General features: G+C 45.2%; 1 protein-coding gene across 5 annotated transcripts in view; it reads right to left on the reverse strand.

Moving 5' to 3' along the window:
- DGKH (diacylglycerol kinase eta) overlaps positions 1 to 13,914 on the reverse strand; it is a 186,214-nt gene extending 172,300 nt beyond the window's left edge. For 2 of the 5 annotated variants that reach the window (XM_053216082.1, XM_027064918.2), the window contains exons 1-2: positions 7,871 to 8,146; positions 832 to 1,056 (exon numbers count right to left, since the gene is read on the reverse strand). In XM_053216082.1, the coding sequence (XP_053072057.1) occupies positions 832 to 1,056; positions 7,871 to 7,930 (285 nt within the window). In that variant the 5' untranslated portion in view covers positions 7,931 to 8,146. Of the gene's footprint in view, positions 1 to 831; positions 1,057 to 1,738; positions 4,348 to 7,870; positions 8,147 to 13,110 lie in introns of those variants that run through there. The other 3 variants (XM_053216075.1, XM_027064920.2, XM_027064919.2) reach the window with 3 other exon arrangements.
- Positions 13,915 to 14,586: the final 672 nt, after the last annotated feature.

Genomic DNA, 14,586 nt, shown 5'->3' on the forward strand with positions numbered 1-14,586 from the left:
AAAAATATAAATAATCGTTCAGTGATAAGCATTTGCTATGTATATGCTTAAGATATAATTAAAACAAATCAACTTTGTTGATTTGTCAAGAGTCAAAAGCACCTGCTACATAAACAAGAGTTAACACAACATACTAAGTCCACATAACACAAAGAGGTTAATTTTCATTAAGTTAACCATCGCTGGTAAGATCTGAACTCTGCACTTAGCAGGAACCCACGACTCAAAAGCCTGGCTTGCTGTTGTGTCGCGCAGGGTGTGTTTAACCTCGAACATCATTTACACAGGCAGCGAGCCTCGGCTTCTGCCTTCCAAAGGGCAGCGGGAGGCAAGGGGGGTGTCCGCTGTCACCTCCTCAAACAACCTTTCGGAGTGGGCCTGGGCCCGCGGGAAGGAAAGGTGGGGGGCTTCTTGCAACTCAGGCTGGTCGGCCTGCACTGGGCTCCCTACGCAATGCACATACTCCACCCAACCATTGCACGCAGGAAGGACAAAAAAATAAAACAGTCCTTTTAAGTTCCCTGAGTGGGAACTCTCAAGAGCGCTTCAGCATTTTCCCACGCTCCCGCCGAGCCGCTGGTTCCCTCTCCTCCACGTCGGCCGCCGAGCTCCCCGGGAGCCCACCCTCGCGGCCTCTCCCGCGGAGCCCGGGAATCCCTTCCTGCCGCGCGGCTGTCCAGCTCCCGCGGGCCCCGCCCCCGGGCCAGGCCCCGCCCTCACCTTGTGGCCCACGTTCCCGGGATCGCCGGCGCGCTCCGCGCGCTCCGGGCGCCCTCGCTCCTTTTCCCCGCCCCGCAGCTTCCCGCCGTCCGCGCTCCCCTTAGACCTCACCTTGGTCCGGATCTGCCCCGAGGTGGACACTTTGCGGATCAGTTTCTGGGGTCCCTCTTGCTCCGCTTCGCTGTCGGAAGAATCGTCTCCGGGCCCCGCCGAGGCACCGGCGGGGGCGACCGCGGCGCCGGCCCCGGCGGCCGTTCCTCCCGCGGCGCCCGGAGGGTGGTGCTGGCCGCCGGCCCCGGCCATCCTCTCCGATTCCTGCGGGGACACAGCACCGCCCTGCGGGGGCGGCGGCAGCGGTCAGTGGGTGCGCTCGGTCCGAGCCGGGCCCAGAGCCCCGCGCCCGGCTGCAGCCGCCATCTTCCGCTCCCCCAGCCGCCCCCGCGGGGAAAGGGTCGCGCGGGATCAGACGCCCTCCCGGCGGCCGCCCTCCAGGCCCCTCTGCCGGGCTCTGGCCAAAGCGGCGACCGCAGTGGGGCACGGGGGACGCGGACCCCGGCCCGCCTGGGACCCCTGCTCACCCAGCCTCGAGAAGTTACAGGGTTCCTGACCCAGAATACGACTTGGCGCGGGTAGAGAGGATGGGAGTGACAGAGGGATAGGGGCAACCTACCACCTCTTGTGGGGTCTGGGCTCCCCAGGATGGACGGGAGGGCGGGGGTCGGGGGGCAAGAAATCTCCGCAGCCACCCTCCACAGGCCGGGCAGTGGCGATGCTCCCTCCCTCCCTCGGTTCACGGGCCGCTGGGGCAAGAACGGCCCTAGGAGTAGAAGGGGAACCTACAGCTTCCTCCCGACTCCCTTGGGTACACCCTGCCACCCCCTAGACCTAGAATCTCTCTCGAGTCTTGGGCCTTACTACACGGTTCCCACTGAATAAAAGTCCCTTCCGCCCCCTAGATGGATGGGCGCTGCCCCTTGTCAGTCTCACGACCCCCCAGCGCATCTCTGATGAACCATACCTCTCCCGCCTCTGCCTTGGGGTTCGGGTCCTTTCAGCTCTCCCGACCGCTGTGTTTAGTTTCTGGCCCACCCCCACCTCCATCCGGCGCACACGGAAGAGAAGAGCATTTTCCGGGAGGTTCCACTCCGCTCTGAGAACTTTTCGTTCAGAAAGAGCGATCCCTTTGGCTAACAGGAAACTGGGAAGGGCGTGGAGAGAGCGCAGAAACAGGAGAGCACACGCAGCCCAAGACCACAGAATGCAAAATAAATGTCTAAACTGAAGCGCTAAGCGAGACTGCCTGGAAGGAAACAATGCACTGAAGCCATGTGAACGCCAGTGCCCGAGCACGAAAACATTGGAGGTCCTGGGAGAGCCACTCCCTAACCCGGACCAGAGCAGGAGGAAACGGGATCAGCAGGCTGCAGCCACAGCTCACAACTCGTCCCAAGTGAGCTGGTTACGCGGGCACTGGGGAATAGCAGCCTTGCGGCGCGTTGTGCATGCTCAGCGTCAAAGAACCCTTGTAGGTGTGGGAGGACTTGGGGGAGAAGATACTAAAATGACAGATTCCTCTTGTCATCCACAGAGAACTCTAAACTTAGCTGTATTTTTAAGTAGGGCAAAAGTCCCCGCCAGACTGTGGAGTCTTCACACTTCAGTAAAGCACTTAATCTCTTAAGCGTGTTCAAGTCCTTCAGTACCCATTCCTATGTTTTCGGTTGACATGGCCTTCTACACTTTCAGTTGACATGACCTTTAAGAGTCCTCCAAACTAGCATTCTGTTGGGGTTTTGTTTTGTTTTCTGGGTTTTTTTTAGTTGAAATCTTCCAGTAATTTGGTTGCTATGTCAAAACTAATTTGCTATGTCAAAACTAATAGACTAATATGTCTATTGGGGTTTTGTTTTGTTTTTTGGGTTATTTTAGTTGAAATCTTCCAGTAATTTGATTGCTATGTCAAAACAGTTCTAAGAGGTTATAAATTACAATATTCAATCCCAATACTGTATATCCACACTGTTCGTTAAAAGGTAAAATGTGATGGTTTGAATCTTCCAAGATAGGAGATTGATGCCTTGAAATACTAACTGATGGAAGCTACTTCTCTAGCTTCAGTTGTCTTCTTTAGGAAGGGAAGGAGCTAGGCAAAATAAACTTGGAGCCCTTATGGTTTGTAGATATGTAATTCTATATCTACAAAGAGTATTTTGTCGTGAAGGGAATGCTTTAAGAGAAAAAGTGATCAAAATAATGGTCTTTAGCTCAACCTAATTGTTTGGTCAGTGAGGAGTCCAAAGGTTTGAAAGTGTAGCCAAGAACACCTAGTAAAGGGCCTTTTGAAAGAATAAACCTAGTTCAGACTCTTCCTTTAGTGTTAAGTGAGGCCCAAAATCATGAGCTGGGGCCAAAGTCAAAACCATGTGATTAGCTATTCTAATGTTCTACTCACTTTACTGCATCAACTTTTGTTATACAAAAGTTAGTCAATTATGTTTTTATTCATACTTTAGGCTTTCAAGTTTTGTATAGTAACATTTTCCTGAATCCAGGCTATTAAACTGACACTATTTTCATACCTATGCCCATTCTGTGGTCTGAATTAGAGATTCAATACATTTCTCATTCTCATTCAAACACTGGTTGCTTACAGATATCTTAAGAGTTTCATGTGCAAGAGCTGGGCAATTAATACCTCAAAGTAAAGGTATTTATTACTCCATAAAAATTTACCATCAGTTATCCCTGCTCTTCAAACACTCCTGTAACAAGTTCTAAAACTTGGTGGTGACTTTGAAAGCATAGCCAGTCTTAGCCTACTCAGGCTAAATAAATTATCCCTGCTCTACAGTTTATAGGACACTCAGAGTGAAAATACTGTGTAGGCAAACGAAGGAGTGTCACTTCATTTCCCACAAAAGGCAACTCATGAAAACCCTCTTTTCTTCTGAGATTGTTTCAAGTAATCCCTCATGTAAGGTACCCAATCCATTAGATTTTTCTCAGGTCTTATCCATAAATTAGAACTTCCCAGAATGAATATCCAATCCTTATATCATATACCTGCAATGCACTTCACTGCCCTTCAAAATATAATAGCAATGTCAAGAGCTCCATATTTTCAACCATTTTAATGTAGCTCAAAATGACAGCTGAAACAAATTTCAAATATGTAGTATATTGCATTATTTCTTTGATTGACAAGATTCCCTTGACTTTTTTCTTACTTGGTGTTTTCAGATAATTTCTTAGATGTGTCTTACATATTTCTTTTATTATTGTTACTTTGAAATCTTTGTTTGGAACATAACATATCACAAACACACTATTAAAAACTTGGACATAAGCCATGTAGACACTGCATTCAGGATGAAAGGGAAATAGAAGCTACCACTAAATTGGGTTTCTACTTTATAGGGCTTCCTGCCCCATTTAAAGAAATAAAAATTATTACACTCAAGATGTATAAATCACAGCCAATTCTCATTCTGATAACAAGTTTATGAATAATAACATTCTTACTGATAGATATTTTTAATTATATTCTTCTTATTAAGCATTACTTATAAACAAGAGTTTAATATCCACTTGCAACTTTTAAATCCCATATATTCTGTGCTTTTATGTTAAACATTATATCACAAATACATAGAACTCTACCTTTATATACTGAAGAACCCAAGTTGGCACTTTCAAACAGTCACGTCCTAGGATGCACATTCCTAATCAATGGAAACCATGCAAAAAGAACACTGCTGGCTGAATAAGTACAGGCCTGCTTCCATTCAAACTTTCCATAATATACTGTTACATATTTGGAACTTAACATTCAAAACTTTACTCCATTAAAATGTCCTTGGTTGTTACCTGAGTGAAAAAGATTTCCTATTAATCATGATATAACTTCATGTACCAATGGTCATCCCTGTGCCTAGGGCAAAACCCACTGTCATCTAGACCTAACGCATAAATACGCTTATAGCCTCTCGTTTACATTCTTGCCCCTTTTCCTTTGGAACTCTTACTTTTCTAATTTTCCATTAGTTTTGAACAGTTTCATCAGAGCCAAGTAGACAAAAACCACATAAAAATAGAAACAAATTTTAGTAAGTAAAATGTACCCTAGGATCCTAGTATCACTGTCTAAGGACTACTTTGTAAATACTCCCACAATTTTTAAGTTTTGGCTAGAATTCAAACTACCCATCCCCTCACCCCCACCCCAGGATATCATCTATGATACTTGGCTAAGTATCTTCCCACCCATCTATTCCCACCACTGAAATATTTTCGTACTGATTAGAAATTTAGGTAATGCCTCTATTTCCACTGATTTGATTGCATTCTAAAGCTAGCATTAAAGAAAATACACAGAAACCTGAATGTTAACATTTATCTTCTTTCAGGTCCAATGCCCTGGCTGGAGGAATGATAAGGCTGTTTATTTAAATGCCCTCACTTAACTAAATAATTTCATTTTATCTCCAAATATGAAAAATGTCATGAAGTCCAGTAACTGACTCTCAACTCCAGACATGGGTACATTGCAGGCCAGAAGTTCTGTTCTCTTTACTATTATTCAGCATCAGTACCTGAGATTATGTCTACTCTTTTGAGTAGATCCATGTAGAATCATGGAATCATATCATCATGTGTTAGGTTTCATCAAAAAAAGAATGAGGAGAGTAAATCCTTATAGGTATGCTATTATGCACAATAAGGAAGAATTCAGGGTCTGTGTAATGTGAATATTTCCTATTCAATATTAAATGTTCCTATTATAAATATAAATGAGTATACTTTTATGGTAAAGTATTAAAGTTGCCTATATTTGCAATCAAACAGCAGATCTTCAATAACTGCCAAATGGACTCCTAGTCAAAACAGACGTTCCTTAGTCCAAGGTCTTTGAGGATCCACAGATTGGGCTTCAGGAACTCTGGTTTGCTTAAATTTTATTATTGGTTTTATATGGCATGTTGCATAGGTACATCGTGGGGAGAGACTCCACAGCTTTGGTGAGATTCTTAAGGGGATCACCCAAGAGACACTGAAGAATCCCTGATTTTGAGGAATCTTGTGTCTAAATATATATAAATATATATTTAGATTCAGCTGATATTTCCTCCCTTAGATCCAAAGGTCTGAAATAATTAAAATTTAAGTATTCTTTTTTCCCTAACCTATCACCCCTTTTTCTCCTATACATCACTTTTCAGAAATTTGGTTAACATTTTTTTTTTAAAGAACTTAAATGAGAATTCCTCTTAGACTTTGTGGTCATACATGTATGCCCACAGGTTTTCAAATAAAATCACTTAAGTATCATTTTGTGCCACACATGTAAGACCTCTGAAGATTTTTTTTTTGGACTATCTGAATATCAACTACTAACATATGAAACAAGATGTTCTGTTAAGAATGCATGCTTTGTGAGAATATAAGGATTAATGTCTGTGCTAACTGCTATATCCAACAGTCCCGGGACATAGTAGGTGCTGGATAAAATATCTGCTGAGTAAATAAAAGGGGCTTCAGTGTTTAAAGAAAAAAAAACCCAATTTTTTAAGGACAGTTCCGCAGTCTGGATAAAGTGTCATGGTTCATTCGTACATTCCTATTAGGGCTCTAGTTTTAAAGGCTAATACATGAGCGTTTTCATTTTTGTCACTTTAAGTAAAGCAACATTAGACGTTTTTCTCTACTTTTCTAGGCACAAAGTAGTTCTGCCATCAGTACCCTAGAGCAAAATGAACTTAAAAGGGTACTTTTCAATGTGATTGGTGTTGGCTTACAGCATCCAGGTTCAAAAGATACTTCATATAAGAAAGTTTAAAAGTAAAAAAGTAACAAAATCAGGTCAGTAAGTTTAGTTCTCAGTGGTCTTTGATTTAAACTTCAAAACTGAACTGTAGTTTTAGTTTCAGGAATAATTTAATCCCCAGTGATAACCACAGAAGAAATACGAGCAGATGGGCCAACCTAAGGACATGTTCAAATTTACAAAAGCAAAGACAGCTGCAGATACAGATGGATCAGAGTCCAAGGACACTTCTGAAAGGTCGGGAAACAAGAGGCAGAGAAACGTATTTGGGCAAAGGAGCTGAGGGTGTAACATACTCAGAAAAGAAAAAGGAAAACCAAGCCTGGCACCTGACCTAGAAGCTCTTAACAGGCAGGGGGCCAGCCTGAGCAGACACGCAGAGTCCCTGGGAAAAGAGCATCCGAACACGTTGAACAGAACACGGGTGAGGCCAGAAATTTCAGACGAGGCTTTCCAGATAGGCTCAAGAATTTCACCCAACACGGAGTAGCAAACATCGAGGCAGGGCGTGGAGAGCCAAAATTCGATGCCAGGGAAAAGGCAGCCCACACAGGATTACAGAGCTCTGAGTGAGACGGGGATTCCGGGGTAGAATCCCTGGAGGGATGTGAGATGGTTCTGACTGTCTGAATTAGAAGAAAGAAGGAAGTTGGAGGAGTTTGAGGGAACAAATCCAAAGCCCCCCGGTCTCCTCCTCCTTATCCTCAAACACACAAAACACACGCACACGCTCCTCTCGGTCCCTAAAATTACCCAACCTCCGGGCTGCAAGTGAAGTGAGATCAAGGTTAGCTTCTCACTCCATCCCTGCCAAAACCCTTGAACCCTGGAAAAGCCGGGGCTGTAGCGGCTAGCGGGAGGCGTGGCTCCAGGCTCCCGGCCGGGAACAGCCTCCGCCGCCGGCGGTCCTTAGGAACCTGCGCGCCCAGGTGACGGCCGGGGCGCGGTCTCTGGAGGGAAGAGCGGTCCCTCCCGGCCCTAACGCTGACCCCACCGTCGGGTTCCTCCTCTCCCTCCTCCAACCCCCCTCCCCCCGGCTCTAAAATCAAGTCAGAAGTTGAGAATTCGATGGAGCAACGGAAACGGTCCTCCGAGGGCCGTCGTCAGCGGTTTGCCAGCGGCCGGCCCCACGGGGAGAGCCTCCGCTGGCCGGACAAAGGCGCTCCGGGCGGCGCGCGAGTAGGAGCCCGGGCGGCGGAGGAAGCGCTGCCCCGGCTGGGAAGCAGCTGGGGACCTCATCCCGGGCCATTTCCTGAACGGAACCCGGCCCGGGCGGGGGGGAGCAGAGGAGAAGCGGGAGGGGGTGGGCGCGGGCGCTGTACCCACCGGTTCCTCCCAGGCCGGGCTGCGGGCGCCGGGCGCGGGGCGCACGTGCTGCGGCTCCATCGCGCCGCCCGCGCCCGCCGGCCGCCCGGGCGCGGGGACCCGGGCCCCCGCCGCCGCCGGGGCCGCTGGATGCGCTTCCCTCGCCGCGGTCCTCTCGGCCGCTGCCGCCGCCCCGGCTCCTGCCCGGGGCCAGCCACCGGCGCTCCCGCCGTCTCCGGCTTCCGCCGCGCTGCGCTCTCCCGCCCCCGCGCCGGTCCCTTCCTCCTCCTCCACCGCCTCCTCCTCCTCCTCCTTCTCCTCCACCTCGGTCCAGCTCCAAGCGGTCCGCTCCCCGCCGCCGCTGCCACCGCCTCCCACGGCCACAGAATCCGCCCCTCGCTCCTTCCTCCGCCCCCGGCTCCCTCCCCTTTTCCTCCCCGCTTCCCGCCCCTCCCCCCCCCCGCCGCCCCCTCCTCCCAGCGGGCGGCCCGGGACGCACGTGACCCCCCTGTCAGGCCTTATAAGGCGCGGAACCGAAAGCGGCCGCCGGGTGGTCACGGGCACCGGGCGGCCCGGCGGGCAGGAGCGGCCGTTCCCGGGGCCGGGCGCCGAGCCGCGGCCGGGCGCGCTGGGAGCGGCGGGGAAAGCCCGGGCTGGGCGGGCCGACGCGCCGGCCACGGGAGCGGCGGTGGCTGAGAGTCCCGGGAGACGCCTCCCAGCGCCCCTCTCCCTCTCTCCCTCTCCCGGTGCTTGCAGCCCGAGCCCGCCTCCCTCCGAACGCCGGCTGCCGGTGCTGCGGGCACCTCCCCCTCCTCCGGGCGCCGAGGCTCGAACGAAGCCACACTGGACAGTTACCGACTTCCACAGAGCAAGGGAACTGCACTCCAGAGCCGCTCCTGAACCAGCTGTGCAGGGATGGTTTATTCTCTGTGATGTTAAAGAGATTGCAGATGGGTTAGCATCTGCAGGAGGGTTGAAGCTTGAAGGAGTGCTTCTTTTACTCATGTTTAATGATTAACGGTTTCGTGGAAAGAACAGGCTACGGAGTCGATCTGCCTTCCAATTCCAGCAATACATTCAAATTTGGGAAAGGGACTGGCTCACAGTGAGTGCTCAGTAAATGGCAAGTCGCCTCCTCCAGCCTTTGAAAACAACGTTACAAATGGCGTTTCTGATCATCTTTGTGGCGTAGAAATCGGTTTCCATCTAGTTCCAAGCCAAGAATGGCTTTTCACAGGTTATTCCCTAGCTTGGACTTCAGGCTTCTTCTATCAGCATCTTCCCAGGGCCCTTAATCATGTCAAACACATTCACGCATTTTAAAAACAAACTGCAAAAATTAAAAAAAAAAAACACACAACAACAACACTTACTTGATCCTAGTCCCCACCTTCTCGCAGCCAAGCTCTTTTGGAGATAAACACCTGTTCTCATTATTTTCATATCCATTTCTTAATCTACCACTCATTCTTCCCTGCAGACCAACTTTCACGAGGTGACCCTGACAAAGGTCACTTATGGCTTTAAAAAGGCCCTAAACAAGTATACTGTTGTTGTTTTTATTTTCAATTCTCTTCTTAATTAACCTATCTGTAGTGTTTGTCATTGGGGACCAGACTTGAAACTATCTCTTCCATTGGCCCCTATGACACTTCGTCTCTAAGTTCTCTGTTTCATGCTCAGCCTTCTTGCCACCTCTTACATGTTGGAGTGGCTAAATAATCTGCCCTTGGTCGGTTTCTAACACTGCTTGGTCTTTCCACACAGCACCCATGACTTCAACTACCAACCATGTGCTGATAACTCATAAACGTCCACCCCTATCCCAGATCTCCAGTTCTGTAAAGCCAATTTCTTACCAGAAATTTCTATCCAGACATCCCATGGGCCTTAAACTCAGCTTGACTAAAACAGAAGTTAATTTTCCTGCCAGCTGGCTTTTCTCTGTAGTCTTATGCTCTCAATAAATACCTTCACGATCCACCTAGTTATCTAAAGGAGAAATCTGAGAATTGTCCCAGGTTCCTTCTTCTCTCTCCCATTTGCCCCCTCCACACACCAGAGGTTCCTGTATATCACCTTCCCTCCAATGTCACTGTTCTTGTCTGGTTTCAGATCCTTTGTTTCAAGCCCCTGCAACATTGCATTTCTTCCCTTATTAGTCTCACTGCCTCAAAGCTGGTAGGACCTTCACCCCTGCCATCTCTCACATTGTGGCCAAAGTAAACCTTCTAAAATACAAAACTGAGTGGGTCATTCCCTGGATAAGCCCTTCAAATGACTCCCCATTACCTGTAAGATGAAGTCCTAGTATCTTAGCCAGTACCTATTTCTCCAGTCTTATCAAACAACTCTGAGGTCCTTGCATGCAGTTCCCTGTAAGGCCACTTAATTTTATGCTGTGCTCTCTCATGGGATGCCCTTCCTCTTACTCAGCCTGTCCAAACACCTGCTCATCTTTCAGGATGCAACCTAAGGGCCGCTTCGTTATGAAATCTTTTGACACTGCTGCAGGTTAGAACTAGCCACTCACTCTAGATGCAATGCACATCCCCTACCCCATTGCAACGCCTTGGAAGATTTTATTAAACTCATTTTTTAACATGTAATATCCCTGATGACAAGTATTATGACTGACTTATCTCCATCTTCCTAGTTCTCCGTACAGTTTCTGCTGCATCAAAGGTGCTCAGTAAATGTTGAATGAATTATGTGAAAGAATTTGAGTTTCATCTTTTAAGGCTATAGAAAATCAGTTTCCTGGGCAACTGGGTGGCTCCCTCGGTTGAGCATCCAACACTTGATTTCAGCTCAGGTCATGATTTCATGGTTCTTGTGAGATCCCGACCCAAGTTGGGCTCTGTGCTGACAGGGCAGAGCCTGCCTGGGATCTCTCTCTCCCTCTCTCTCTCTGCCCCTCCCCTGCTCTGAATAAATAAATAAATAAACAAAATTAAAAAAAAAAAAAAGAAAATTAGTTTCCCATCATTATCTCATTTAATTCTCACATTTCAGCAAATAAGATATCATCAACTGTTATAGAGATGGAAATTGAAACTAGACAAGAATAAAGCAATTTGCTCAAGGTTTCACTGTATAAATCGCAAAGCAGGACTATAATCCAGTTGCCTAGGCAAATTCATTACATGTTTATCTGTCCATTGTTTTTCACCTTAAATTTATTTTGCATGATACCATAGCTTTCTTTTTGTTAGTGGTTGCCTGGTATATATCTTCTCATCTCTTTATTTCCAACCATTCTTAATCACTATGTTTTAAGTATGTCTTGTAAAAAACAGTTGAATTTCGGTATTATTAACTCATTCTGAGAGTCTGCCTTTTATTTTAATCAGTTTTCATTTATCATGTATATTAATTAGGGTAAAGGGTTATTGTAAGAAAGAGATCTTCCTCTCTGACTCCTCTGAAACATAATGTTTATTTCTCTCTCCTGAAACAGTCTTAGGATAAGTGGTCCAGGTTGTCAGGGTGGCTCCTCTGTTCCATATCTCTATTCCATTCCTCAGAGCATTGCCTTTATCTACGTGGTAGAAGCTTCTTAAGGCCTGGATCCAGAAGTGACACACTTCTCATTTGCTCATATCCCATTGGCCAGAACTTAGTTACTTAGTCACACCTGGTAGCAAAGGAGCAGGAAAATGGAGCCATTATCTGGGCAGCCATGTTCCAACCACAACTCTATTACAATGAAAGACAGAAAACAGATTTTAGTAAAAACTAGCATTCTCTTTACATCATGAAATCCAACCCTCTTTGGATTTATTACCACCTTCTTGTTTCATATTTATTTAATTTTCTTTTTCTTTGCTTTCTTTTTTTCTCCTTTCTTGCTTTCTACTGGATTAGTTGAATTTTCTTTCATTTACTCCCTTCTTCTAAACACTCCTAGTGTTTTGGAATTTATACCTTTTATTTCAATCCTCAGTGATTACCTTTAAAATATTAACATTTATACCTAACACCCAAGATTCCATCAGTATCTTTAACTCCTTCCTTTAAAGATAATCTTAAGCAAAAAAAATAAATAAAATATTTTAACTCCCAATCCCCTCCTATAAACTATGTATTGCTATCTAGAATTGTTTAATTTCCTATTTATTTTTCAATTCTTTACTAAATTAGTCATCACCATTACTACTTTTATAATTATTTAACTAATTTTCCCAACATATTTCATCAGTGTGTTTCCTTACTATTTGCTCTTTTTATCCCATTCTCTCCTCCTGGGCTCAATTTATGTCTTGGTGAAGCATGTTCTTTAGTATTTTTTTCATCATATCTGCTAGTAAAATTCTCTGTTTCATATAATCACTCTCATTTTATTTTCTCTCACATTCTTGAATCAGAATTTCATCAGCTAAGGAAATCTAAGTTGACAATTATTGACTTCAACACCTCGATGTTTCTATTTCATGACTTTCTGGCATCTACTGTGGGTGATTAGAAGTCTGGTCGGTCTCATTGTTACTCCTTTATTATAGATTCTTTTTTCACCATAGTAACAATATTTTCTTTTTTTCCCCCAGTTGATGTTTACATTAGTGATTTGTGTCTAGGTGGATTTGTTTTTTAGATATCTTATTTGGGACTTGATATGCATCTTCAACCTGAAGACTCAAGTCCTTCAGTTTTGGACAATTTTCAGCCCTTATGTCCTTCAAGTATTCCTCCCCCGCACCCCAACTCCCACCCCATGCATTTTTTTGTCTCTATTTTATCTTTCTGGAACTCCTATTAAATAGGAGTTTGAGTTTCTCTTTTTCTCAGGTCTTCATTTTTCTCTCATATTCCCCTCTTATTCTCTATGCTGACCTTGGGTGATTTTCTCAGATCTCTCTGATTCTCTTGCTCAGATTCCCCTTGCAGTTGTATTATATAGTCTTTAAAATGGACATTGAATTTAATTTGTTTACATTTCTAGAATTTTTGTTTCTTTTCTTTTCAAATCTACCTGTTCTTTTTTTTCATAATATCTTACTTTCGTATTAGTCTATCCTTTTCCTTTATCCCTTTGAACATTCTAAACACATTTACTTAAAAGTCTTTCAAACTGTTCTAATATAGCACACTTATCATGATGAGTAAGGCATAGAATTATTGAATCACTATATTGTACACCTGGAACTAATAAAACAATGTACATTAACTATACTGGAATTAAAATTAACAACATAATTTAAAAATTGTTCTAATATCTATAGTTAAAATAGAGTATCAATTCCCCCATTTGTTGCACTTACTGAGTCACAAATGTGGTGGCCTGTTTCCTTGTGTGCTTTATAATGTTTCGCTGTGAGTTCCTCTTCAATGGGACTTGTTTCCGTGATGGTTATGCACACCCTATGAGGTGTTACATTTGACTCTGCCAGGGACCTGTAGGTTGTCCTGGCTCACTGTGAATAGCAGTGGATGCTAGGAGACTCAGGCAGATGAGGGCTGGCACAGCCTGGGGCTCTTAAGGTCTCTCTCACTCTTTCTAATAGGCTTCTCCACTACTCTTCTCGGTATGGTGGCTTCATGATATCTGGTTTGTCTTCTTATATATAGGATCAGGGTTCCCAAGGTGTGTGGCAAGAGGGAGCAAGCCAGATGGATGCTATATTCTATTATGACCTCACCTCAGAAATCACATAGCATCACTTTCACCAAATGAATTGGAGTTGTCGCAAAACCCTGCCCAGTTTCAAGGGTATGGAACGTACAGGTCTCAAACTTGTCAGTGGGAGGAGTATCAGAAACACTCGAAGAGAAACGTTTGGGATGAGACATACATACTTGTGCAGTCCTCTTTGGAACATACAATCTCCCATAATGGTAGATCTCAGTAAGTTTCAGGGTCGTGTTTCTCGGCAACCAGAGGTTCATTCTCAAGTTAGATTATATTCACAGAGGGATATTCTTCGTCTCTGACCCAGCACCTGGAGGACATGAGTTATCATTCATGAGGAATACAGCCAACTAAAATGCAGGCATAGAGTCCTCTTCACATTGAAGAAACACAGAGCAGATCTTTTATGGAGCATATTGGAATCTAACAAAACTTCCCAAAGAAGTAATCTGATAAAGATTCTCTGCTTAAGGATTGTACTTGAGGGTTGCCTGGATGGCTCAGTCGGTTAAGCATCCAACTTCAGCTCTGGTCATGATCTCATGGTTCGTGAGGTCAAGCCCCACACAGAGCTCTCTGCTATCATCACAGAGCTCACTTTGAATCCTCTGTCTGTCCCCCTTTCTTTCTGCCCCTCCCCTGCTTGTTCTCTCTCTCTCTCAAAATAAAGAAACTTAAAAAAAATAAGGATTGTACTTGAAGCAAGTCTATAAACAGATTACATCTTAGTAATACTGTACCTACCTAAGACAAGAAATAGAAACTGCAGCCCTCATTCCACTTTATCAAAGTAGTGTGGGGCACACAAAAAGAAGAGCCATAATAAACCCAACTCTCTGTGGGTCACATTGGCTGTTATACCTTCTGCCTTAATAAAAGCACCCTTCATGGTTCTTCATGTAGCAGGGTGCTGGGGGGTGTTTTCTGTTTATTACAGACCACAACTTAAGTGTACAAATTATACAAATGATTTTATCTCATTCTTCTGCCCTCATCCCACACAATATCAAGAGAAAAACATCTAAAAATAATTAAACATTTGTTGACTGTGAATCTAAGGATACTAAAAATACAAGTGAAAAGGTAGGTTTTAGGGGGACCTGGGTGG

Source organism: Acinonyx jubatus, chromosome A1 (genome assembly GCF_027475565.1).
Source record: "Acinonyx jubatus isolate Ajub_Pintada_27869175 chromosome A1, VMU_Ajub_asm_v1.0, whole genome shotgun sequence".
NCBI lineage: Eukaryota > Metazoa > Chordata > Mammalia > Carnivora > Felidae > Acinonyx > Acinonyx jubatus.